The sequence below is a fragment of the Vigna angularis genome, chromosome 1, assembly GCF_016808095.1.
Source record: "Vigna angularis cultivar LongXiaoDou No.4 chromosome 1, ASM1680809v1, whole genome shotgun sequence".
Classification (NCBI taxonomy): Eukaryota; Viridiplantae; Streptophyta; class Magnoliopsida; order Fabales; family Fabaceae; genus Vigna; species Vigna angularis.
The window spans coordinates 55,425,770-55,452,386 of record NC_068970.1 but is presented as its reverse complement, the minus strand read 5'-3'; the positions used below and the strand labels follow the sequence as shown (position 1 = coordinate 55,452,386).

At 33.3% G+C, this 26,617-nt stretch overlaps 1 protein-coding gene and 1 long non-coding RNA gene across 2 annotated transcripts; one reads left to right on the top strand and one right to left on the bottom strand.

Moving 5' to 3' along the window:
* The first annotated feature begins 12,388 nt into the window (after positions 1–12,388).
* Positions 12,389–13,617, top strand: LOC108338987 (uncharacterized). The gene has a single exon (XM_017576103.2). It carries the CDS (start codon positions 12,540–12,542, stop codon positions 13,290–13,292), a length of 753 nt encoding a protein of 250 aa, XP_017431592.1. The 5' UTR covers positions 12,389–12,539; the 3' UTR covers positions 13,293–13,617.
* Positions 13,618–18,655: 5,038 nt separating this feature from the next.
* On the bottom strand, positions 18,656–22,335 carry LOC108325980 (uncharacterized). The gene is made up of 5 exons (XR_008245598.1): positions 21,960–22,335; positions 21,553–21,611; positions 19,521–19,732; positions 18,906–19,185; positions 18,656–18,809 (listed from the first exon to the last, which is right to left on the bottom strand). It is a non-coding gene; the product is annotated as an uncharacterized LOC108325980 (long non-coding RNA).
* Between the last annotated feature and the right edge of the window lie 4,282 nt (positions 22,336–26,617).

The following is a 26,617-nucleotide window of genomic DNA, read 5'->3' as shown; positions in this document are numbered from 1 at the left end:
ACCAAATATCTGTGGTACCACTTTTTTGTTGTAAGGTGTTGAGAGGAGGATGTCCTTAGAATATCCTTTGTCTTGTGCTATGTATGTCCTAGTATTATTTAAAATTTAACTTAAATAAAAATATTTAAATTTTATTTTCTAACAATATTACAATTTGTGAGTATCCTTTAGTCTGAGTTTTTTCTGAGAGCTATATTGCCGAGGCCTTTGTGTGATTGAGCAAAATATGAAGAAATGTCCAATCTTGCGCAATTAATCAGGCACCTAACATGCACAGTATTAATCAATGTAGGAGCACGTTCTACTGATGACGACCATTGTAAGGTTAGTCAGAAACTGAAGTTTGACTGTGAATTAGATTTTAATTTTTTTAAATTATTAATATAATATAATAAAAAATATAATAATTATTTTAAAAAATTGAATTTTTTTTCAATATAAAAATATTAAAATTAAAATATAAATAAATATAAAATTGTTTACAAATAATTAAAATATATTTACCTAAATATAATAAATATTAGTAAGATAAAAAAAATTAATAATTAATTTAGAAATAATTGAAATATATTTCTTCAAATATAATAATATGATCAATATTAGAATTAAAATATAAATAAATGTAATAATGATTTAAAAATTATTAAAATACATTTGTTTAAATATCATGAATATTAAAATTAAAATACGAATAAATGCAATGATTATTTTAAAAGATAACTAAAACATATTTACAATTGAAATATGAAAAGAATGTAATAATTAATTATGCAGTTTTGTGATGGATTAAAATATTTCACAATAATATTGATTTAATTATAATGACAAAGAAAAAAAATGATATTTACAACCTTTTCAAGTAAAAAAAGAAATTAAAATTTTGAAAATAAATTATTTCTATACATTTAAGAAGGAAGACATAGGAGCAAGATAATTAAATAATATAATTATAAATTTAACGAAGATTATCAATGCCTAATTAAAAATAAATTAAATAATATAACTAAAAATAATAAACATAATTGAATAAAGAATAACATAATTATAAATAAATAGAAAGTGTGCCTAAATAAGATACTAAATTAAATAAGTAAAATAGACGGAGTTGAATATAAATTAAAATTAACAAAATCTGAACTAAAATTATAGATAATTATATAAATAAATAAAGGAAACTAGTGTATAATTACAAATAGACTAAATGAAATAAATTAAATGAATAAGTATATATCCAAATATAAATTAAATAATGAAAATACATTAAAAATATATTTAGTTCTAAATAAACAAGGCTAATGATTAAAATTTCTAAAACACTTTTGTTTTTATTTTTGTCTTTCCTTTTTTTGTCTTGTATTTTATCTCCCATTCTTATTTTTATATTATCCTTTTCATTCCATCTATTTATAAGTTAAAATTTTATTTTATTTTAATTTGTTAAAGGTGATTTTATTTTAATTCGTTCAAGTCGTGATTTTAACAGATTTAATTCTTTTTTTTATTATTTAAAAATAAATGTGTCTCTTAAAAATTATTTGAATTTATTAAAATAAAATTCGTATAAAATAGTTAGATATTAAAGATTTTAAAAGTAAAGATTAAATATTATTCACAGATGAAATCGATGATTAAATAGTAAATACTAATAAAAAAAATTATCTTTTAGTTTCTATGCATTTGTAAAGAAAATTTTAAAAAATAATATTTATATATATTACTTCATTTTTTTAATTATTCTAATTTTATATATTCAGAAATCTTTAAAAATTACTTTTATAATACATAAAGCTCTCATTTATTTTACGAATGTTTAACTTGAATAATTATATTTAAAATATTACTTATAATACTTTTAATTAAATTTCTTATAATATTTTTTTGAAGTAAAGTGCATAAATATGAATTCTTTTACTAATTTTATAATATTAAAAAATAATAAATACATTTAATTAATTGTAAAAATATTTTATTAAAACTTACTATATATTAGAGTTAATCGATTTTATAAAATTATATATAAACTAAATTAAATGGACAAATAATATATATATATATATATATAATATTTTTTATCTAATTAACTATTTTAATATTATCTTTTACTTTTTATGAATTTAGAGAGTTAACTTTAAATATAAAATTATATATTTTGTTCGTTTTTAATTATTTTAATTGTATATCAGCTTTTATTTCATTGTCATATAAAACAAACTCTATAAATTACTTTTATAATATATTAATTTGTTATTTAATTTATGAATATTTAACTTAAATTATTATATTAAAACATTATTTTATAAGTTTTAATTTAACTTTTTATAAATGTTTTTCAATGTAAATGCGAAAATATGATTTATTTTCCTTATACTATACATATTAAAAAAATATTTAATTAAATCTAAAAGTATTTTATTACAACTTATTATATAAAATTATATATGAATTAAAATATATGCATAAATAATTTGTGTGTGTGTATATATATATATATATATATATTATTGTAATATTTTTAATTTGTATTAACTAGCTTATATTTTTTTAATATTATCATAAAATGGATAATTTTTGTAATAAAACTAAAAAGTAAAAAAGTTGAAATAAATTTATGTAATTAATTTAATTTAAGTACTTATAAAATATTTAAGTCAATTTTTTTTTTTAAAATTAGTGTGTAAAAAGAATTTTAGACAAAGAATTATATAAATTACCAATAAAAATGGTTTTATAATTAAATATTATAAATGAATTTGGTTGAAATATTCATTATTTTCTGCTAAAATAGGAATAGTTGAAAATTATTTTTTCAAACTAATTATAATGTTTTATCTTATATTTTTAAATAAAAAGAACATTCAATATCTTAGGAAAAATGATTAATAAACTATGCTTTAAAGCATTTAATAGAATGTTGAGGACATTAGAAAAAATGTTGATGATGAAAACAAGGACAAATCTTTTTATGGTAAAGTGATTGTTTCGAGATGATAGTTTAGACAAATTTTGTTTGTGGTAAAAAATGAGTCCGATATGATGTCATAAAATCAACAATAAATTATTCTAAGTTATGATAACCTCATGAAGTGTTGAAACTTTAAAAACATGAGACTAAATATTGTCAAATCATTGTTGCAATAAATATAAAAAAGTTTACTTATTAGATATTGAAAATTGGAGATAGATGTATAAATTTAAATGAAAATTGTGAAGGTTTCTCAAAATATGAGGAGATTTTTTAATTCAAAATAGTGAATCTTCTTTATTATCCTGAATTTTTGCTAAATATGATAATTCGTGAGATTTTTTTTTATGATCACATAGAATTAAATATGTATAGCAAATCTTGAAGTTGAATGTATGTGTGTCAATTATGCTTCTAAAATACATTGATCAAGCAAATGATCATTCTAATGGTACAATGTTGCAAGTTAATTAATCAGGAAAAATGTTATTTTTGTTATCGTGGTCATAGTAAAAAATATTGGACAAACAAGAATGAATTTAGTATTTTTTAAATTTTAAAGAAGACAATTTTCAATATCGTCTTGTTTTACAATGACAATCAATAAAAGTCAACGACAATCTATTATAAAAATTGAAATTTATTTATCACGTCCAATATTTACACATGAACAACTCTATGTTGTTGTTTCTAGAGCCAAAATAAAGAAGAGATTGAAAATCCTAATTTTGGATGAAGATGGAAATGTGAGTACCATAACTAAAAATATTGTTTACAAAGAAATCTTCAAAACCCTTAAAAAAAAGTAGAACATTTGTTATACATTTAAGGTATACCTTCTTTTTATTTCAAGTTTTATATTATGTTTATTAAAATTATGTTTTTAGTTCATTTGTGGATTATTTGTAGATGAAAGATATCGATATATATCTTCATTATTAATAAAGACCTCCTTATGTCAATCTAAAGTTTTGAGGTAATGCAAAATTTTTGACATTATTTTAATTTTATGGACAATGATATTTGAAACCAATTATGTGTACTTCATTAATTATTGTATTATTTTTTTATTCAAATATAGTATTGCATTTTACAAAGCTTATCAATTAGAACATTATAATTTAGTATATAACAATATCGTGAACTTCATTTTGAACTCTCGTGACTTAAATTTTTCATCCTTTATCTTATTTTTTTTAACATCTACTTTTCTTATGTTGTCCTTTTATGTCAAATTTTCAAAGTGTACCGTGATCCTTGTTTGTTCATTAATGTTTTTATGTTTTTTATACACAACATTCATAAGGGAATAATAAAAGAAAAATAATACACATAAAAAGAAGGGAAGGAGATAGAAGACTACCTTACATTTTCTCTTTTCTCTTTTCGTCCTCGATAGCGTAACTATACCTTTTTTTCATTTTGTTCTCTCAAATTCACATCTCTTTTCATCTATTTTAGAAATTAATCACACTTCTGAGTAGTTGAAGTGTCAATGAACATTTTAGACCGATCGAATTTTCCAAATAGAGTCTTTAGAGGAGATAGTTCCACCAACAATTAGCAAAAGTTGAGATCTAAGGAATAGATATTCTGAGGTAAGAGGAGCTAACTTGTCTTGCTTAAATAACATTTTCATTGAATGATTTTATGAAAATCATTTTATGGATATGATATGGCAAGTCGTGATAATGATAGTTATAAGGGAAGCCATAACTCTTTTTGCAAATTGATTATTTTTAATATCAATGTTGTTATATTATGAAATTGGTACCTCATAATGAAAAATTTTGTTGATTTTGTAGTTGAACTAAGTTGTATATATATATATGAGTCTAAGTTAAAATTGATATATGATTGTAATTTTGATATGTCTCTATCAAATTCTCGCTCAAACAAGAATACCACTGCAACTTAACCTAGTTTGTGTCAAATTCTCGCTCAAGCGAGTAAATTCTCAATTAATCGATACAATTCTCGTCCAAGCGACACCCTATTTTAAATCCCGAGTTAGTGAAAATTAAGATTTTTACTTCATTAACCATCGAATCGAGGTGAAATCTTTCTAGATGGGTCTAGACACATGGTTCTTTATTTTGACCATTCAAACATGGATGAAATTGAGATATTTTAAATTTTAGATGTTTGATTGCATGAATTTTGCCACTTGCATAATTATGTTCTAAATTTCTAGATGACGAATTAATTTTATTAGTTTATAATTTGTAAAAATTAATATATTCTTTAATCGTTTAAGTTTTAGTTCATTTTTAACTCTAAATTTTTAAATCAATTTATAGCTTAATTATCCTTTCATTTTTGTATGTGTTTTCTTTGGTTGACCATGCATACGCATAAACAAAAGATATAACAGGTAATAATTTGAACAATGTTAAAAGTAAAAAATAAGATAGATTTATGAGTTTATTCTTTGTATTAAAGCTTTTTGTAATATATGAAATTTCTATACGAAAATTTGTACGAAGACAATTATATCTTGAATAAATCTTCATAAACTCTTATTATATAAAACTTCATGCTTATAATAATGTATATTGTGTTTGTTTTCAATAAATGAAGTGAAGTGGTATAAATTGGAGCGTTAGAACAAAGAGATTCATTTATGTTTAAAAAAAAAAACTCATCTGGCATAAAAGAATTATCAGTTTTTTTTTTTTAATTTTTTAATTTTTTTTCTTCTATTATGAATCGGTATTTCACTTTTTATTATTAGACGATCTCAAAATTGTCATTTCCTATTGTGAAAAAACACTCCTAAACTAGGTGCTGTCACGTTGAAAGTCCTAACGACCTTAACAAATATAAAACTTTAAGGAACGAATTTAATAAGAATCTTTCGTAGAGATACTCTAAATTAATACCTCTATTTTTCCTTTTTATCTTAGTTTCGAGACTCGTTCAATAGCGTCCTTTTGGTCGAGTCTTGAATTTTCCATTTTAGAATACAGATATTACAGCGATGATCGTGAACAGTTGATTCGATTTTTGTTTTGTTTTGTTTTGGTTTAAGTTGATCTTTCAATCCATTTTTTTATTATATAATCAGAAGGACTAATCGCTGTTAAACATGGTCATTTTTATGACTTTTTCCTACCTAAAGTAATAGAGATTAATTATTAGGAACGAGTATGACATTGTCGTGAAGTGTATTCGTTTTCATATTGTCTAAACTTTTTAAATGAAATTCTGCTGCCTAATTTATGCCAAAGGAACCTTACGAACTTAGTTTTGGAATAAAAAAAATATTTTGAATTTGACTTCCAATACGTGTCTGAAAGAATATTTTATTCATATAGATAAACACGTGAGAAGTCAACAACACCATATAATTATTTTATTCATCTTCAGAATCACACGTGTACCAGGGAGTGCAGGACGTCGTACGGAAGGACGCCCACATAGACGGCGCCATGAGTAGAACAATCCGTCCAATGTGGAGCGTCCGCCCAAAGTGGAACGTCCGCCCAAAGTGGAACGCCCACCCGAAGTGGAACGTCCGCCCGAAGTGGAACGTCCGCCCGATGTGGAACGTTCACCCGAAGTGGAACGACCGCCCAAGGAGTGGACGTTCGCCCAAGAGCTGGACGTTCGCCCAAGAAGTAGGACGTCCGCCCAAGACCTGGACGTCCGCCCAAGGAGTGGACGTTCGCCCAAGAGCTGGACGTCCGCCCAAGGATTTGACGTCCGCCCAAGAGCTGGACGCCCACCTAGGGTAACATCCCTGACCGACCATCATTCCCAACCGACGCACTTCGCTGATTACACGGTTAAATGCTAATGACACATTAAGTCCTTAATGAAGATTAAGGTATTATTGGGCCGTTTCCAGGCCCCCAAAAGGTAAAAGCCCATTACGATCAGTATAAATAAAGGTCTCAGGTATGATTTTTGGACAGATTGCTTAGAACGCAACTCATGCATGCATTATTCAACGCCCTGTCATATTACTGATTTGAGCGTCGGAGTGCCTTTAGCAGGTACCCGGCCCCTCCCCAACTGGGAGGGTGGAGCAACGCTAAGGAGAGGGAGGACGCCCGCCCAGCTTGGAGCAGAAAGCGAAGGATCATCCGCCAGGAGGGGAGGACGCCCGTCCAGCTTGGTGCAGAGAGCGAGCGTCCGGATTGGAGGACGTCCGCCCGGTTTGGAGCACAGAGCGATCGTCCATCTTGGTGCCGCCCGCCAGTGAAGCTTGCTTCGGTTCGTGGGATTCAGTAGTGTTCGCCCGGTCCATGCATCTTCGTCGTCCGCCCGTCCGCCATCAACAGTAAGTTCGTGTGTTTTAGCATGGTCCGCCCGGATCCAGCCGAAACATTTGGCGCCCACCGTGGGGCCGTGTGACTTCGGTTACCCAAAGGTGACCACGAGAAATGAGCACGGACACCCCATCGACAGTACTTCACAGCCGCTCGACATATGTCCTCGGCCGTTCGGCCTTCACATTTTTAAGAACGTTCGACCTCAGCATAGGCTCAGCCGTTCGGCCTCAACCTATCCTCGGTCGTTCGGCCTCATCATGATTTCGGCCGTTCGGCCTCCACGTATTTAAGGTCGTTCGGTCTCAGCATTGCCTCGGTCGTTCGGACTCAGCAGGATTTCAGCCATTCGACCTCCACGTTATTGGACCGTTCGGCCTCAGCATAGTCTCGGCCGTTCGGCCTCAACCTATTCTCGGCCATTTGGACACATATTTTCGACCTTACAAGGTACGAACACACCCTTTAAGCTAGAAATACGATCATGTTTCCCTTATACTGCAGGTGACCAACCTATCCGGACTTAAGCGTTCGTCCGCCCGGATTCAAAGAGCGCTCGTCCAATCCGGACTTAAACGTTCGTCCGTCCAGTCCAGCTTCAAAGAGCGCTCATCCAATCCGGACTTAAGCGTTCGTCCGCCCGGATTCAAAGAGCGCTCGTCCAATCCGGACTTAAGCGTTCGTCCGTCCAGCTACAAAGAGCGCTCGTCCGCCCGCATTCAGAGAGCGCTCGTCCAATCCGGACTTAAGCGCTCGTCCAATCCGGACTTAAGCGCTCATCCGAGCATGATCAACCCACCAATCCGCCTTACAAGGTACGGACACATACTTTCTTTAAAATTCGCCATGTTCCTTTCATAATGCAGGTAACCCGCAACAATGGCACGAGTGCATATCCTCCCAGTAAAAGCTGGTGAAAAAGAGTGTTCCAACGAGAACAACTCTCAGCTTGGCCGGGCAAGAAAGCGAAGGACCGTCCTCCCAATAAGACCAAGCTGGTGAAAAAGAGTGTTCCAACGAGAACAACTCTCAGCTTGGCCGGGCGAGAAAGCGAAGGACCGTCCCTCCCAGTAAGACCAAGCTGGTGAAAAAGAGTGTTCCAACGAGAACAACTCTCAGCTTGGCCGGGCAAAGAAGCGAAGGACCGTCCACCCAGTAAGACCAAGCTGGTGAAAAAGAGTGTTCCAACGAGAACTCTCAGCTTGGCCGGGCAAGAAAGCGAAGGACCGTCCTCCCAGTAAGACCAAGCTGGTGAAAAAGAGTGTTCCAACGAGAACAACTCTCAGCTTGGCCGGGCAAAGAAGCGAAGGACCATCCGCCCTATCAAACCCAAGCTGGTGAAAAAGAGTCTTCCAACGAGAACAACTCTCAGCTTGGTTGGGCGACGAAGCAAAGAGCCGGCCGTCTATAACTTAGCCAAATCTGGCATTCAGCGACCAGCCGGCCGTCCGTAACTTAGCCAAATCTGGCATTCAGTAATGACCGGCCGTCCGTAACTTAGCCAAATCTGGCATTCATCAATGTCCGGCCGTCCGTAACTTAGCCAAATCTGGCATTCAGTAATGACCGGTCATCCGTAACTTAGCCAAATCTGGCATTCATCAATGTCCGGCCGTCCGTAACTTAGCCGAATCTGGCATTCATCAATGACCGGCCGTCCGTAACTTAGCCAAATCTGGCATTCAGTAATGACCGGTCGTCCGTAACTTAGCCAAATCTGGCATTCATCAATGTCCGGCCGTCCGTAACTTAGCCGAATCTGGCATTCATCAATGACCGGCCGTCCGTAACTTAGCCAAATCTGGCATTCATCAATGTCCGGCCGTCCGTAACTTAGCCGAATCTGGCATTCATCAATGACCGGCCGTCCGTAACTTAGCCGAATCTTGCATTTATCACCAATCTGGAGTAGGAGGACGTCAATCAACCATCCGGCCATTTGTCCTCCAAGGTACGCCAAGTCAACCTCCACATGGACCCAGCAATTCGGGGACCATCTAAAAAATCCCTTCGCACAATCAAATTACGCTCGGGCTTGGGGGGCTTATGCACTGATAGGTCCTCCCAGCGTAGACCGAGCGAACGGTTAACAAGGCCGCCCCCCAAAATGGCAATCAAGACCATGGCCGCTCGAGCGCTACAAGGCCGAGCGTTCACCCTTGTTGAGTACCAAAGTCGAGCGCCCACCCTGGACGACTCGCATAACACAAGAACCGGACGTCTATCTAAAGTAGCACGTCCGCCCAAGATTGGACGAGCGTCCAAATCACTCAAGAAGAGACGTCCAAGATGGCATGTCCGTCCAAGATGACGAGCGTCCACCCGGCATAGGACGAGCGTCCAACCATTCAAGAAGGGACGTCCAAGATGGAACGTCCGTCCAGAATGAAACGTCCGTCCAGCCATTCGGACGTCCGCCCTAAGATGGCAATCATGACGAACGTCCACCCATTTGGACGTCCACCCAAGATGGCATGTCCGTTCAAAATGGCGAGCGGCCACCCGTGTCAAGCACCAAAAACCGAACGCCCAAATAAACAGTAGTCCGAGTTTGCATGGATCCAGCAGTTTTCCAAAATGACGCCCATCCAGGCACGGACAACCCCTTTGCACAATACAATTATGCTCGGGCTCGGGGGGCTAATGTACTAGGTCCGCCCGGCACAGGCCAAGCGCTCAACCATTCAGTGACGTCCCCCCAAGATAGGACGTCCGCCCGAAGATGGCAATCAGGCCGAGCGCCCAGCCATCTGGTAAATGCATGTTCGCCCAAGGACGAGACGTTCGCCCAAGGATTGGACGTCCGCCCAAGAGCTGGACGTTCGCCCAAGAGCTGGACGTCCGCCCAAGACCTGGACGTTCGCCCAAGATGGGACGTTCGCCCAAGATGAGACGTTCGCCCAAGAGTTGGACGTCCGCCCAAGGACTGGACGTCCGCCCACGAATAAGGGATAAGGACCCGTTCGCCCAAATGGGCAGAACCTCTGTTTGTAAGAGAAACTTTGAAGAACTCACATGGAATTCTATCACCACGGGACGGCCCCGCACTCTCTACACTCACAAAAAGTGTTCTACAGGAAAATGCTGAGAGACGAAACGTCTGCAAAATATGTATGACCACGGCGTCAGATCTTCTCTTGTTTTAGGTGATTATTCAAAATCCTACGTACACTACGTGCACTAGGACTTGAGGGGCTTATGTACCAGGGAGTGCAGGACGCCGTACGGAAGGACGCCCACATAGACGGCGCCATGAGTAGAACAATCCGCCCAATGTGGAGCGTCCGCCCAAAGTGGAACGTCCGCCCAAAGTGGAACGCCCACCCGAAGTGGAACGTCCGCCCGAAGTGGAACGTCCGCCCAATGTGGAACGTTCACCCGAAGTGGAATGACCACCCAATGTGGAACGACCGCCCAAGGAGTGGACGTTCGCCCAAGAGCTGGACGTTCGCCCAAGAAGTAGGACGTCCGCCCAAGGAGTGGACGTTCGCCCAAGAGCTGGACGTCCGCCCAAGGATTTGACGTCCGCCCAAGAGCTGGACGCCCACCTAGGGTAACATCCCTGACCGACCATCATTCCCAACCGACGCACTTCGCTGATTACACGGTTAAATGCTAATGACACATTAAGTCCTTAATGAAGATTAAGGTATTATTGGGCCGTTTCCAGGCCCCCAAAAGGTAAAAGTCCATTACGATCAGTATAAATAAAGGTCTCAGGTATGATTTTTGGACAGATTGCTTAGAACGCAACTCATGCATGCATTATTCAACGCCCTGTCATATTACTGACTTGAGCGTCGGAGTGCCTTTAGCAGGTACCCGGCCCCTCCCCAACTGGGAGGGTGGAGCAACGCTAAGGAGAGGGAGGACGCCCGCCCAGCTTGGAGCAGAAAGCGAAGGATCATCCGCCAGGAGGGGAGGACGCCCGTCCAGCTTGGTGCAGAGAGCGAGCGTCCGGATTGGAGGACGTCCGCCCGGTTTGGAGCACAGAGCGATCGTCCATCTTGGTGTCGCCCGCCAGTGAAGCTTGCTTCGGTTCGTGGGATTCAGCAGTGTTCGCCCGGTCCATGCATCTTCGCCGTCCGCTCGTCCGTCTTCGACAGTAAGTTTGTATGTTTTAACAGGGTCCGTCCAGATCCAGTCGAAACAACACGTAATTAATGTTAACAAGAGAGATACATAGTACATAAAATGGTATCTTATACAATTAGGTACTTTACACGACATCAGTATTCCTATACTATACAACGTCTGAATTATTATCGTTAAAAACAATGCAACCGTATATTGGTATTTTTTAAGGAAGTCGTGTCTTTATTAGTTATTCCACATTCCCTTACGACATCTGTTTTACTAACGGTCAACAGCGTTCTTTAAATTTATTTGAAAACACGTGCTATTGTTGTTCACACGTGATCCGAGTAAAACTCACTATAGTCGATGTTTTGTTTGTCATAATAATGTTAACGCTTTTAATATTGGTCTCTGTGTATGTTATGTGTACAAAAGAAAAAACCACGTGTGGCTTAACTTAATTTAAACTTTCAAAAACAAAAGTTTTTAACTCATACATTTTAAAAATTAAAATACTAAACTTCCCAATTTAAAAATATAAAAATCAGAATCTGTGTTCAAATAGGTTCTATCACGGTTCACAAGAGTTAACATGTTTGGGAAACAACGGTAAAAACTGTAAAAAAAAATGATAAAAACATGCAAAAATAGAAGCAAGTGCCGACCATTGACATAGACAATTAAAGTTTGTGTAATTTTGAAGCAACCAACAATAATTGCCGCATTTAGAGCCACAAATTTTACTTGTAATGTTGAAACAATAAGAGAAGAAAACCAGTAAAATGTCAGAATCTAGATATAACAGGATACACATTGGTAGTTGATAAGTAACTTGATGTCACATTGTGAACAATCCCACAACCTTGTATCTAGCTTTATCTAGTAGCATCCATAATTCATTGTTCCACCTCAATCAACTCTTCCTTTTACTTCTTCATAGAACCACCTAATTCCGAACACCATTTCCCTCTCCGCGGAACAAAGTACTTTTCACTCGCCAAAATAAAAAATAATATTTCAACAAAGTTATATCACACATGCAATGAGAAAGAAATTCTCAACCACCTTAATTCAAAACGTGCAAACAATTGGTTATAATTATTGTAATTAAAGGGGGACGTGAAGGGCAATATGGTCATGAAGTACGGTCTATATATAGTCTAGATAGTCACATAACACGCAATTAACATAGGATTCTTCCCTTCTGATTTTCCTCCACAGCCACCATGGAAACCAAAGCTGTTCTAGACCTCTTTGATTCTTACTGGTTTGAGGTTAACATTTTGAGGAAAAATTCCAGCGCCGACACATCAATTACAAGTGGTAAAGGAAATCTAGAATATGAGACAAAAGAAGAAAAGGAAGAAGAATTAGAACCAAAGCTTCCCTTGATCAGAACCAGCCACACCAGATCCATGAGTGATCAATCCATGACAAGCACAAGATTCAACAATGATTCTCTTTCTCCAGACTCTGTACTTCTTCTCTCGCCAAAGCTCCAAACCATTCTCTCAGGAAAAGAAGTCACTGGCTCTGAAGGTGAGAGTCCAACACAGGTTAGGCTCCATGAGGTGTTGTGCCCTGAGAACAGAAAAAGTTGCAAACTTTCGGGTAATGGAACTAGGAAGAGGAGGGAGAGCAAGAGTTTGTCCGACCTTGAATTTGAGGAGCTAAAAGGGTTCATGGATCTGGGTTTTGTTTTCTCAGAGGAGGATAAAAACACAAGCTTGGTTTCAATTATTCCTGGGCTGCAAAGGCTAGGGAAGAAGGAAGAAGAAGAAAAAGAAGAAAGAGGAGATTGTAATGAGCTAAATGTCCCAAGGCCTTACCTTTCTGAAGCATGGGAGGTTCGGGAATATGGTAAGAGAAAAAAAGAGAACCCCTTGGTGAATTGGAAAATACCTGCTTTGAACAACGAAAATGACATGAAAGATAGTCTCCGATGGTGGGCACACAGAGTTGCTTCCACTGTCAGATGATAATGCTGTTGTTCATAATCCAAGTTTTATTGTTCACTTCTTTCTTTCTGTTCAATATACACATTTTTCTTATTCTTTTGTCCATTTTTTTATATATTTATTCCCTTTCTTATTTTTTTTTTCTGGAATTTGGCAATCCATAGATTTATGATTAGCTGTAAATTTGTACGAAAAGAGAGAAATTTTATGCAGCATTTCAGATTTATTGACACAATCCGAACAAATATAGTACTCATGGCAGGTCTGAATATTTGTTCTTTTTGTAAGTTAGATTAGTTGTGAGCTCTGTTTTTGTCTTGCTTGTTTGTGTAAGGAATTGACAATGCAATTGGTAGGTACCAAACTTAGAAAATAGTGTTTTACATAACTGAATTATGAATTTACCACTTGAAACATCAGAAACACTTCCCTGTCTCCTCCCTTTGCATTCATACGAAAAATTCTGTGTATATCACAGCTTTTGTGCAGCCTATGATGGTTTATTCCCTTAACCACCTAAATAGATAGCAAACATGTTGTATCTAAAACAATCATAGACTGAATCCAGAGAATGACTATAAATTTCCTTTCTTAAATTCTTCTGTGTATTACATTAATTTTATGAATAAAATGTGTCTTAGTTACTTTAATTTTCAGTTAAAATTATTTTATACTTTAAAACTGATATAATTTTGACCATAAAGAAAAATAAATCATCTTGAAAAAAAAAAGAGATAGGAAGACTAATATGTTCATATAGATAAAAACAAATTGAGACTCACATAATACTGTATCCTAATTTTAGCATACATTAATAACATATTAAATAATTTTTCATTAATATTAAATTTAATAAATATTATATGTGATACAATTTAATAGAATAATAAATATTTAGTTTAAATAAACTATATAGTAATAGGTTATTTAATAAAAAAATAAAAGAAATTAATATTTGCATGAGTAATTTGAATTTTGTCTCATAATCATTGGCAAGACACATAAGGAAATGAGAAATGATAATTTATATACATATATTGAACATTTTTTTATTTTACTTTTTTATAATTATTTTATCTTTTATAATCTGTATTAAATTAATGAACGTAAATGTATATCACTCATAATAATTATAAATAATTATTATAAAGAGATATGCCGTAGAAAATGCAATTGATGGACGAAGAATGCAAAATTTAGAAAATTTTGAATGCTTTAGATGTTTTTTTTTCTCCCTTGTTATAATTCGTCCTCTGTTCTACTTTATCGTATTATGATAGTATGTCAGACTTATTTGCTTATTTTCTGTTCTTTTCATCTTTAATCCTAGAGAAGAGTGATATGTATCCAACGGTCTAACACGTGAACATTGTCTTTTATGTTTGTGTTTTTTACCAAATACAACATCTGAAAATCGTAAACTAAAATTCTACGATTATGATTTTCTTTTTCAAGCTTTATGCTTTGATATCTTCTTCTCCACGTGTTCGTTTGCATGTTCCTTTGTAAATGTTACGTTCTTTGTAACTGGATGAAAATCTAAGATATCTTTGTAACTGGATGAAAATCTAAGATATAATTTGTTTAAAAAAACAAATAAAAATAATAGAAAAATATATTTTCATGGTTGATTTTGATTTTTATACTATGTATTCATGAGAACTACATGCATATATCAGAATTTCAAATATATATTTTTGCTAATTTACAAATTATGGGAAAAACCAAATTGAAATGCTACTGTCAAATATATTTATTCTTAATTATTAAATTTCAAAGATTAGGTGAACTTATAATTAAGTATATATGGATCTTCATTTTTTTACTCTACATCTATTAAACACTGATAAAATTATACTTTATTTTAAAATATAAAATAGTTTAAGAAAAATTAAATACAAAATATAAGTAAAATATTTTTTATTAGGTATTGAATAGAGGTAGAAAGTTGAGAGAGGTAATGTACAACTTTCCTATCTTAGTGTAAGTATATCCAAAGAATCATGAATTAATATTATACACCATTTTATGATTAAAGATGGTGTAGTTCATAAAAATGGGTGTCATTAACAATGGCTCACCACGAAGTGTCTAATCATGTGCAAATACTAACGCTATTTATTTTATTCATTTATTATATAAAAATATTTTTGAAACTGAAAGTTTTATTTTGGTTTAATACCTATTTTGGTCCTCTTTTTGTAGAGTCTGTTCAAAGTTGTCCTTTTTTTCAAAAGTTCACTAACATCCTACTTTTCGCAAAAACAGTTTAAGTGGATCCTTTTTGCTTACGGCGTTAAAAAACTAACGGCAAAGTTGCTCTGCTGGCCAAAATTAAATGACATGTTCAATTAATCCAATTAGTTGGCAAGTTCAGCTAATAAGAGACTGCCACGTGGCAGTCCCCTTTCCACCCAAACCCTAATTCCCTTTTCCCCTCTGCGCTACTACGCCGCGCCCTATTTCCCCATCCATCTTGGGGTTAACTGTATTAGCATGGGGAAATTCAATGGGAGATTTGATGTCAAATATTGCATTGGCATTAGATGGAGAAGATGGAGTTCAGATTGCTTTATCTGGATGCTATGCAGGTCCTATGTTCAACACACTTGTTGGTTTGGGAATCTCGCTGCTGCTTGGGGCCTGGTCTAAGAAACCCTCTTTGTACGTGGTGCCTAAAGATAGTAGCTTATTTTACACCATGGGATTTTTTATCGCAGGACTGCTATATGCACTTGTTTTGCTACCTACAAAGAACATGTATCCTAACAGAACATTAGGAATGGGTCTCATCACCCTTTATGTGATACTTCTTTCTTTCAGGATATGCACTGCAATTGTGATCACTCAAAATCCAAATCAATGTCTCTTGCAGTTGAAGCAGAAGGGAAATAGGGCGCGGCGTAGTAGCACAGAGGGGAAAAGGGAATTAGGGTTTGAGTGGAAAGGGGACTGTCACGTGGCAGTCTCTTATTAGTTGAACTTGCCAACTAATTGGATTAATTGGACATGTCATTTAATTTTGGCCAGCAGAGCAACTTTGCCGTTAGTTTTTTAACGCCGTAAGCAAAAAGGATCCACTTAAACTGTTTTTGCGAGAAGTACGATGTTAGTGAACTTTTGAAAAAAAAGGAAGACAACTTTGAATAGACCCTACAAAAAGAGGGACCAAAATAGGTATTAAACCTTTTATTTTTATGTCATGTCAGTGTGATAACCATTTTAAAAGAGAAACAACTCTCTTTTTTATATAATTAAAATAATGATTGACATATAGTCTAATTTTTACATTAGGTATACGTAAAAAGATTTTTAATATTTTTTTAGGATAATGATATTCTAACTTCAAAATTTTGACAACCTTTTAACTTTGACATATGTTGGCATGTGATTGGTAATAATTTTAAAAAAATGACATGGAAATAGTTGAAATTGGAGTTTCAGAGTTTTCTTCTTTGCGGATCCATACTTTTGGATTCAAAAAATTTATTTCTAGAGTGCAAAACAGAGCGTTTTGGGACGTCGTTTACCGTGATGAGAAATTGTCTTTCACCCAATCTTCAATCGTCGTCGTTGATCGAATCTGTATCTGTCGTCATTCGGAATGAACCTACTGTCGTTTCGAAGTTTTGTTGAATGCCTAAACCACCATTCATGTGGGTTTCGTAGCTTTGTGTACAATCGCCATTTGGAAGAACAGTTGAAGGCGAAAACCATTGTTGAAGGCGAAAACCACCGTTGAAGGCAAGAAAGCATTGTTTGTAAGAAACAATATCAACAAAGGAAAATCAAAGCGAACCACAAAAACTTACAAATGATGTTTTTTCGCCTTCAACTGTGGTTTCCGTCTTCGAGGGTGCTTCCAAACGGTGATTCTAGTGAAATGAATAGAACAGAGCTACAAAACACACGTCAATGGTGATTTGGACTTTCAACAAAGCTTTGAAACAGCGGTAGATTCAGCCCGAATGGCGACAGATACACGGTTCGATCAACGATGGCGATTGGAGGTTGGGTGAACGACAGATTCTCGTCACGGTGAACGGCGTCCCAAAGTGCTCTTTCACGCACCTTAGAAATAAAGTTTTTGAATCCAAAAATATAAAACTCGCGAACTAAAAAACCCTTGAAACCCCAATTTCATTTTTTTTCCACATTATTTTTTTAAAATTGTCTAGATGGACCAATCACATGCCAACACGAGTCGATGTTAAAAGGTTGTCAAAATTTGAAATCAAAATATCATTATCCTATTTTTTTAAGGGGTGTTAAAGACGTTGTGGATGTGTTATTTGGAAGTGGGATGGTATATTTTATAATTGTGATGAGAATTCGAATATTTTTTGAATATGAAACAATTATCTATACTATTAGTGATTGATATTAAAAATGGATAAATTTGAAATTACAAATTTTTTATTTTTCTCTTTTTTTCTTTAATTTACATGAAAACACACCCTCAATCAAGTGTTTGGAAAAAATATATTAATAATTAGAAAGACTCAATCACCCTTTGGATTGTGATTCAATCCTACTTTATAACACATGAAAATATTTATCTCAATAAATAGTAGTAATTTTTTCTTAGTATTATTACAAGTAGTAATAATTTTATGGATAGAAAATATGATTAATAAGTTATGTGGTAAGTAAACAAAAAATTATAATAGCTTAGATGGTAATTACCTTGAAACACTTGGGACATAAGTTCAACATAAGGATTTTACTCCCTTTTGACCATTAGTTAATTCACGCTTTGTTTACCATTAGATTGACCTGATAATTTAATATATCATATAAAATTATCTTGACCGCTCGAACTTGTAATTGGATGTATATATTTAGAGAAAATAATTTTGGAATTTTTAGATAACTTAATCCCATCTTAAATTTTGTTTTTGAGTCAGTTAGGTAAAATTAAGATCTCCACTTCATTAAACGTTGGATCACTACAAGAAAAAATTGAATTACATACAACCAAAATCCGTATATAAGACCCAAAATCCGTATATAACACTTGATTACATACGACTTACATACGGACAAAAATCCGTATATAAAACTGTCGTAGCTACTTTATATACGGATATATCCGTATATAAATTATATACGGATATATTCGTATGTAAATTATATACGAAAAAATCCGTATATAAAATCCGTATGTAAATTACATACGGATAAATTCGTATATAAATTACATACGGAGAAATCCGTATATACAATTCGTATGTAAATTACATACGGATAAATCCGTATATAACTATAATTTTTTAAAAAAAATTAGATGATCTCACATTTATACCCAATAACTAATAGTTTTATATACTGATAAAAATAAAATAAAACTACAAAGCATAGTCCAACATAATCCATATTTCCCAACATAATGTTTGACAGAAGTTGAACAGAAATAAAAAATTCCCAACATAATCCACATTTCCTAGCTTAATCAAGTCTGAAAAAAAAATGTTTGAGAGAAGTTCAACAGAAATAGAAAATTCCCAGCATAATCCACAGTTCCTAGCTTAATCAAGTCTGAAAAAAAAAGAAAAGAAAGGAAAAGCAATGTCAGGAAAAAACAAATGAGTGAAAGCTATTAACATTAATTGTATACGTAAAAAGAAGTCTTACTTTTGACAATTCAAGTCATTGGACATGATTTTGCACTCTTTGCAAAGATTATTGTCTCTGTCTTTATCTAGGTTAGGAACCTGAGAGCCTGATTCCTTTAGACACTTACAAGCAGCACGTTTTTCTTCCTTCATAGGTGATGAAAATATGATTTGTTTCATCCCATAGCAGTAAGAAGTTGAAGGGGCATCACTTTTCTTGGTTAGATAATCTAAGCATTGCTTCGCTAAGGCTTTTTCCTGCTCACAAGTTAAGCCCTTTGATGACTTTGTGGCAGTAACTGTGAAGACAAACACAATTAGTAGAGTGAAAAATGATACAAAGATAGTCTTCATTGAGCCGAAAAAATCATAGTCATCAGAGCAAAACAAAAAGCTATAAAAGATTAAACTGCATTTTACATAGACCACACATTTACCTTAATTTTACAGTCAAAGTTAAGTTCCTAAATTTAATACATTATAAATAACTTAAGTACATTGATTGACAGAAATATATATAGAAACGATCAAGCCTGTGGTTTGGCATTAACCACCTTCCTGAAAATCACTCAATCACCCACATATATATAGAAACGAACAAACCACTCAATCAACACATCCAAAAAACACATACCAATTTTTCATCAAAAAGTCATAGCAGTTATCATGAGTGCAGCAACCAGAGCTTGGATTGTTACATCCAGCATTGGGGCAGTGGAGGCCTTGAAGGATCAACTGGGGGTGTGCAGGTGGAATTATGCCTTGAGATCACTCCAGCAACATGCCAAGACCAACATCGGATCATTCACTCAGACCAAGAGCTTGTCCTCTGCAACAAAGTGCCCACTGCCAACAAAACAAGAAACCCAATCAACCTTATTAACACCAAAATATGTTCAGAGTTTGGAATTTCAAAATAAATTGTGAAAGAATGATTGATTGCCGATGATTTTGAAATACACACAAGAGCGGGACATGTAAAATGGACACAAACCTCAAACTTCAGGTGACCTAGAAAATGGACCCAAGCAATGTAAAATAAAAAATATATGGAAATTGAAGAACAGTCAAACATAATCCCACATTCAAGTTCTCATTTTTCGCTCCTCGTAGAATAGAGCAAAATTGAATAAAACAAAAATGTATATGTCTGCAACAACTATAATTGCCAACAAACCCAAAGACAACACTCATCCATAACACAACACTGTCAATTACAATAGCAAAGACAATATCTTTTTAGCAGATCGAGAATTAGGTGAAATGGGAACGGTGCTGTACCTAATGACAAAATTCAAGACATCATTTAACAAGACAAAATATAATAAAAAAATTGGATGTAAAAAAAATTACAGTGACTATAAAAAGAAAATTTAAAGTTATGAAGGCTATTTATATTTTCAATTTAAGTTTTCTTTAATTTTGTTTTCCTATCCATCTTTTCTAATCTTATTTATCTTAGAATTTTAATCATTTGGTTACAAATATTTACTGTTAAGCCTCAAGTGTCAGTGTTGACTAATCCTATATACATGCAAATTAAATTCAACCAATAAAAGACCATAAAACTGATTACTCCCAAGAAAGTCATTTTAAAGAAGTAAAATAAACTAAACTAAAACATTTAGTAAATAGTTGACCTTTTTAAGTATCTATAGAATTAAAATTCTTGATTATGATAGATATTTTGAGGGAGAGGACAAAACTCATGACTAATCCCTATAAAATTATTTGTCTCTTACTATTATCAAAAAGATATTTGATGTATATTAAAAAATATTAAATAGATTCTCAAATCTGTAATTGTTCTCATCCTTACATTAGGCATAGAAAGAATGCAATCTAAATCTTGCACATTCAGATGTATGACATGTTGAATCAAACTAAAACTAATTTAAATAACTTCTCCATTTTACACTGGAAACTTAGATATTCAAATTTAGTTCCAATAGCGTGAAACCAAACACATGTCCAATGTAACAATCTTTAAGTTAACGTTCCTTCAAACTTTTTTCTCATGTACATTCAACTTAAGTTACCAATGTCTAGTAAGAAAAGTAACTTCATTGGGAACTAACCTAGTGGAATCAAAGGAGAAAGTTGTAAGAAAAAGACAGTACAAGGAAGTTACATTAATAAGCATGCGGGATGAACACACTAGAGTTGAGTAATCACCACGCAATTCTCAAAAGGCACAACCTCAAAGTCCTTAAATTATACACTCCATATAACAGAATAAGTTAGTGCTTCTGTGCACACAACGAGTTTCTATTGTCTCTGACATTAAGAGACAGAGAGATACAAGTATCAGTCTCAGATTTATTCGCGAAACAAAGATCACTGTTCATCAATCAAAGTTCAAAAAGCTTAGAGAATACTCAAAACTTAGAGGTAAACTAACAGTAAAAAGCCATTAACATGAGTAATTAAATGTCAACCAACAAAGAAGTGGTAGTAGGTTACTCACGAGCGGCAATACATTTTAAGTTGTACCAGGGCTCTCCAATATTATTTTAAAACTGAAATCTACTTTATTTGACAGCATTGAGTTATTTTATTAGGCCATTTTCAGCAGCAATAATGATTCTGATTTCTTTATTTATTTTCCTCATTCCGTAATCTTAACTCAAAATTAAAAATAAGCACCAAGGATTTATCCAACTAACCTTGTCGTTTGCCCTGGCAGTTCACTCTTCACTGGTCAGGTAAAAAGTTCTGCTATTCTCTGTTCCAAAAATTCACAGGGAGAAACGTGAGGTTGAGGAAAAAAAAATATAGACATAAAAGCAACTAGATCACAAGAACGGCATGAGACACGACAAGTGTGGTCCGTGCCAATTCTTGATTGGGATGACAAGGGAAAGGTTTCAAAAGATTGCAATAGGCATGAATAGTGAATTGGTGATAGTAAAACTAAAAGTAACACTCCCCCCGTGCACCTCGTTACACCAACAACACAAACCCAACATAACCTGAATGAATTAAACACAGATTAGAGTCGACCCTTTTTCGATTTTACGCAATACTAGCATTAGAGATTACTACGAAAATTAAGGAAGAAAGGATTACTTACCAGATGAAGGTCTTAGCATCATCCTAACGAAGACCGCCACTGAACCACGGAGGTGAAACGAAGGTGCTGAACGAGATTCCTCAACGAGGCACAAGGAGATTTAGGGAAAAAGTTTTTCGCACGAACACAGCTCGAGTGTTTCAGTGCGTTCGAGAGATGAGAGTTTCAATGCATCGAGAGTGGATGGTTGAAGTTAGGGTTCGAGAGAGATTTGAGAGAATCAATGCGTGGAGAGTGCGTGGAGAGTGAAGAGTTGAAGTTAGGGTTGCAGAGATATTTGAGAGAATCAGTGCATAGAGAGTGGAGACTTAAGGTTAGGGTTGTAGAGACATTTGGGAGAATTAGTGGAGAATGCAGAGCTAGGGATCGAGAGAGATTCGAGAGAACACATCTCAAGCGAGTGTTCCACCAAACAAGGTTCGAATGAAATATAATTTCAATCTTTTTAAAATAAAATTAATTTTCAGATCCGTATCTACCATCGGTGGATAACACTTGCTTCTATACTTACATACGGATATTATCCTTAGGAAACTCTTCTGCCACCATGCGCAAAAAATACATACGGATTTTATATACGGATATATCTGTATATAAAATTCGTATATAATATCTGTATATAATTTCATTTTTAAGATCTGTATATAATATCCGTATATAATATCCATGTTACATACGGATCAAAATCCGTATATAATTATCGGTAGATAATAATCATTTTTCTTGTAGTGGATCGAACTAAAACTTTTACAGTAGGTTCTAAACATGTTGTTATTTAATTTGATCGGTTAGATATTTAATCAAAGGTTGTAATGAGAATAATCACCCCACGTAATAGTATAATTGGTTAAATTGTTAAAAATATTTGATCATATTGAGTGAAATTTTGAGTAATTGTATTTATTGATTTGTATGTTTGATTGTAGCATTGACTTGAACATCATTCTATTTTAAGCTACGAACATGATTTTGGATAAAAAATGTATTGCATGATGAATGGGTTGATGAATATGAATATGATGTGAGATTGGTCAAGGGTCTTGTAGAGAGACTCTGAGGTTGTAAGTAATTAATGTACACGTTGATGTTGATGGTCCTATTGTTGGAGGTTATCCAGATACTTTAATAACCATTCAATCTCAAGTTGAGAAGGATGAATTATGTGGAGAGAGGGGCAGGAGGTCCTAGTCTATGTGTCGGTTTTGGGCATAGGTGTTAACGGACTAACCTTGTGGATGACATGAAGTTTTGTATTGGAAGTGTATCTATAAAGAGCAGTGCAGGCCACCACAAGTGCATAACTTTCCGTGATCGTGCATCAATGTCTCGTCCGGATAAGTGTATTTGACATGATTATTATATGTTGTGATGATTAAATTTATTATAATTACTGCATGATGATATGGTTATTGTTATGTGAAGTAATAATTAAGCATGTTTTATAAATAATCTATTGCATGTTAATTCACCCCTACTTGTTTGTGTTTGTGTTGATATATATATATATATATATATATATATATATATATATATATATATATATATATATATATATATATATATATATATATTGTTTTTGTGCGATGATCGTATAACATATATTATGCGGGAGTAGATGAGGAAATGTTGTTTGGTCTAGTGCAAGTGAAGAGAGAGAGAGCGAAGAACAATAGAGAAGAGTTCGAGTTATCTTTATGAGTATTATAGTTGAAATATGAGTTTAAAAACATGTATCACGTGTGAAATCTTTTATATTTTCTTATGAATGACTGTATAATGCTACAATATATCAACTATAAATTATCAAGCGTGAGAATTTGGAATTTTACTATTATGAAGGTAACTTAACTTATCTCAGGTAAGATCAATTATTCTACTTACAATAAAATTATTTTCTAAAAGACAATATTGTTATTATTTATTATTATTGGTTTGTTATTATTCAACTATCAATAATGAATTACCATTATCTTGATATAAACTTATGAATGTCATAAACTTTATTATATATAAATACCTTTGTTAAAATAATATTTCACTTTCTTGTTTATGGTTAAAATAATGATGGACAATAATCATTTTATTGGCGGTATGACATTAATAATTTAATCTCGAATTTCTATTACGTATGATCATATGACGAACAATTTCGTTGTTTTTCATAATTTTGTAAATCTCATGGATTACTTTTGTGGGTCGAATTAAAATCTATATTTAACATTAAGTTGATATTTAGTTAAATTATTTCATGGATAAAGTTTGATTCAAAACAAAGTTGAGATCAAACTTTATTATATTCTTGTTATTAACCGAATTCAAACTTATTAAGATTTACTAAAAGGTCTATTTTGATCATATAAATCAAACTTAGTCCAAAAAAAAATATTTATGGCTAGAGTGAGATATCGTTAAGGTTTATATTATAGCTAAACTTAAGCTTAGTTTTAAACTTAATTCAAGACAAATTATTTGTGTTTTAGTTTGGCTCATTGGACTTCATTAAAAAGTAGATTTTGAGTTAGTATTTGATATTAAACTTAAATTATTTTTTATGGTTTAAGTTTGATATCATTAATATTCATTAAAAAATTGATTTTGAGTTTATATTTAAACTTACCTCTAAATTACATTACTAAGAAGTGGATTTTTTGTTTAATTCAATTTTATAATTGGGTCTACATTTCCTTTTATATTGTAAATTATTTTTATAATGTAAAAGTTTTACCATACTTGACATCTTGAGCATAGAACTAGATACTTCTGAGTGTTAGAGCGGCTGCAGCAGAATGAGCGTGAAATAACAAACCAAGAGGGTTTTTAATACGAACATGTGCCTTTTAATTTCTACTCGATTAAACTTACCAAACAAATAAAAATAACAAATAAAGAGAGTAAGGTTGAGAGAAATTTGCATAGATGATTTTATCCTGGTTGGTATCTTACCAATCCTATATCCAGTCGCTTATCTCAAATCAAGATAAACAGTTCACTACTCACAAAACAATTACAAATTACAATCACAAAGAAACAATTTGTAAAAGTTTATAAACCACCTCTCTTGTTACCCCAAGATATGAAAGTCACTTCCCCTATAACCCACAAGGGATGAACACGTCCTCTGAATCTTCATAAAGGATCAACACCTCCTCCGAATGCTTCACGAAGGATGATAGGCTTTTAACTCAGCAACAACAACAACACTCAATTACACTCCCTGTGAAAGTTCTCGTTTTATGCCAACACACCAAGTTCTCAAAGCCACAGCACAAGGGTTTCAACAAACCCTAGAACACTTATCACCGCACACTGATAATCAATTATCCAATTATGGTAATTAATTATGCATTATTATAATCAATTATGACAAGTCATAATTGATTACTGATAATCGATTATTATAAATTGATAACCAATTATCTTGAGTATAAAATGAGGTTTTATGATTCAAAATAAATTTTAAGCAACCTAAGGCAAACAATACGTATAATCAAATATAAACCACATTCTATACATAAATCTACCAACTTATAAAAACTTTAATATAAAAAGTAGTCTTCATGAAGCTCTTCCCGCAATAAGAACACTTGAGACTTGACTTTAAGACATCATCAAAATTTCTGCTCTTTAGCTCTTTATGCTAACAGTGAGTAGTCAAATGATGGCCTTACAAACACTGGTATGATAAATCTACTAAACAATAAATATACCTAAAATAAACCTCTAAATGGTTGTGATGTCATATTAACAAGTTGATTTTAGGTTTAACTTAATATTGGAAGATAGACATATAAAAAGCGATTTACACTCATTTATATATCGTAAATTATCTTTATCTCTAATCAATCTAAAATATCAACATAAACTCAATCAATTTCTTAACATCACTACAAATAAATTATATATTACTAATAAAATTTTATTGGAAAAAAAATCTATAAATCAAAATTTATCAATAGATTTTATTGATAGTTTTAAAATTTTAATTACTTATAAGAGTGTTTGTTGATAATGGATCTATTGGTAAAAGTCATCAATAATACTCGTCAATAAATTAAAATTTATATTACTGACAGAAACATTAATCGGTAACAACCATAAATAAAATGTGTCGATAATTTATAATATTTATTACGAACGAAATCCTATGGTAAAATGGATACCAAAATAAGTCAATAATGGATTTTTATAAAATCTATATGTAAATTCGTCGATTATTAAATTTTTTTAAAATCCATTAATAAATATATCTTTAATAATTATGTCTGTAATTGTTTTTTAAATATTATGATACATTCATTGATAATTGAAATTTTTGAAAATCTATCAATAATTTAATTTTTGTAAAATTTGTCAATAAAATGGATATCAATTTTCTCACCAAATATGATGTAATATTTATTATAAATTAATTTAAATAAGTGAGAAGAAGGAGGAAGAGAAAGAGGAATGAGAAAAATAAGAGTTGGAGTAGGAAAAGGAAGTGGCAATGGTAGTTGGAGAGGTGACAATGATAGCCACAATGATAACAAGAGTGGAGGGAGCGAGAATAGTGATGGAGGTGATAGTGGTCAATGATAAAGGACGAGGAGGAGGAAGAGTTGGCGACGAAAGAGACAATAGACATGGCAACAACAATGTTTATGGAGAAGTAAGATGAG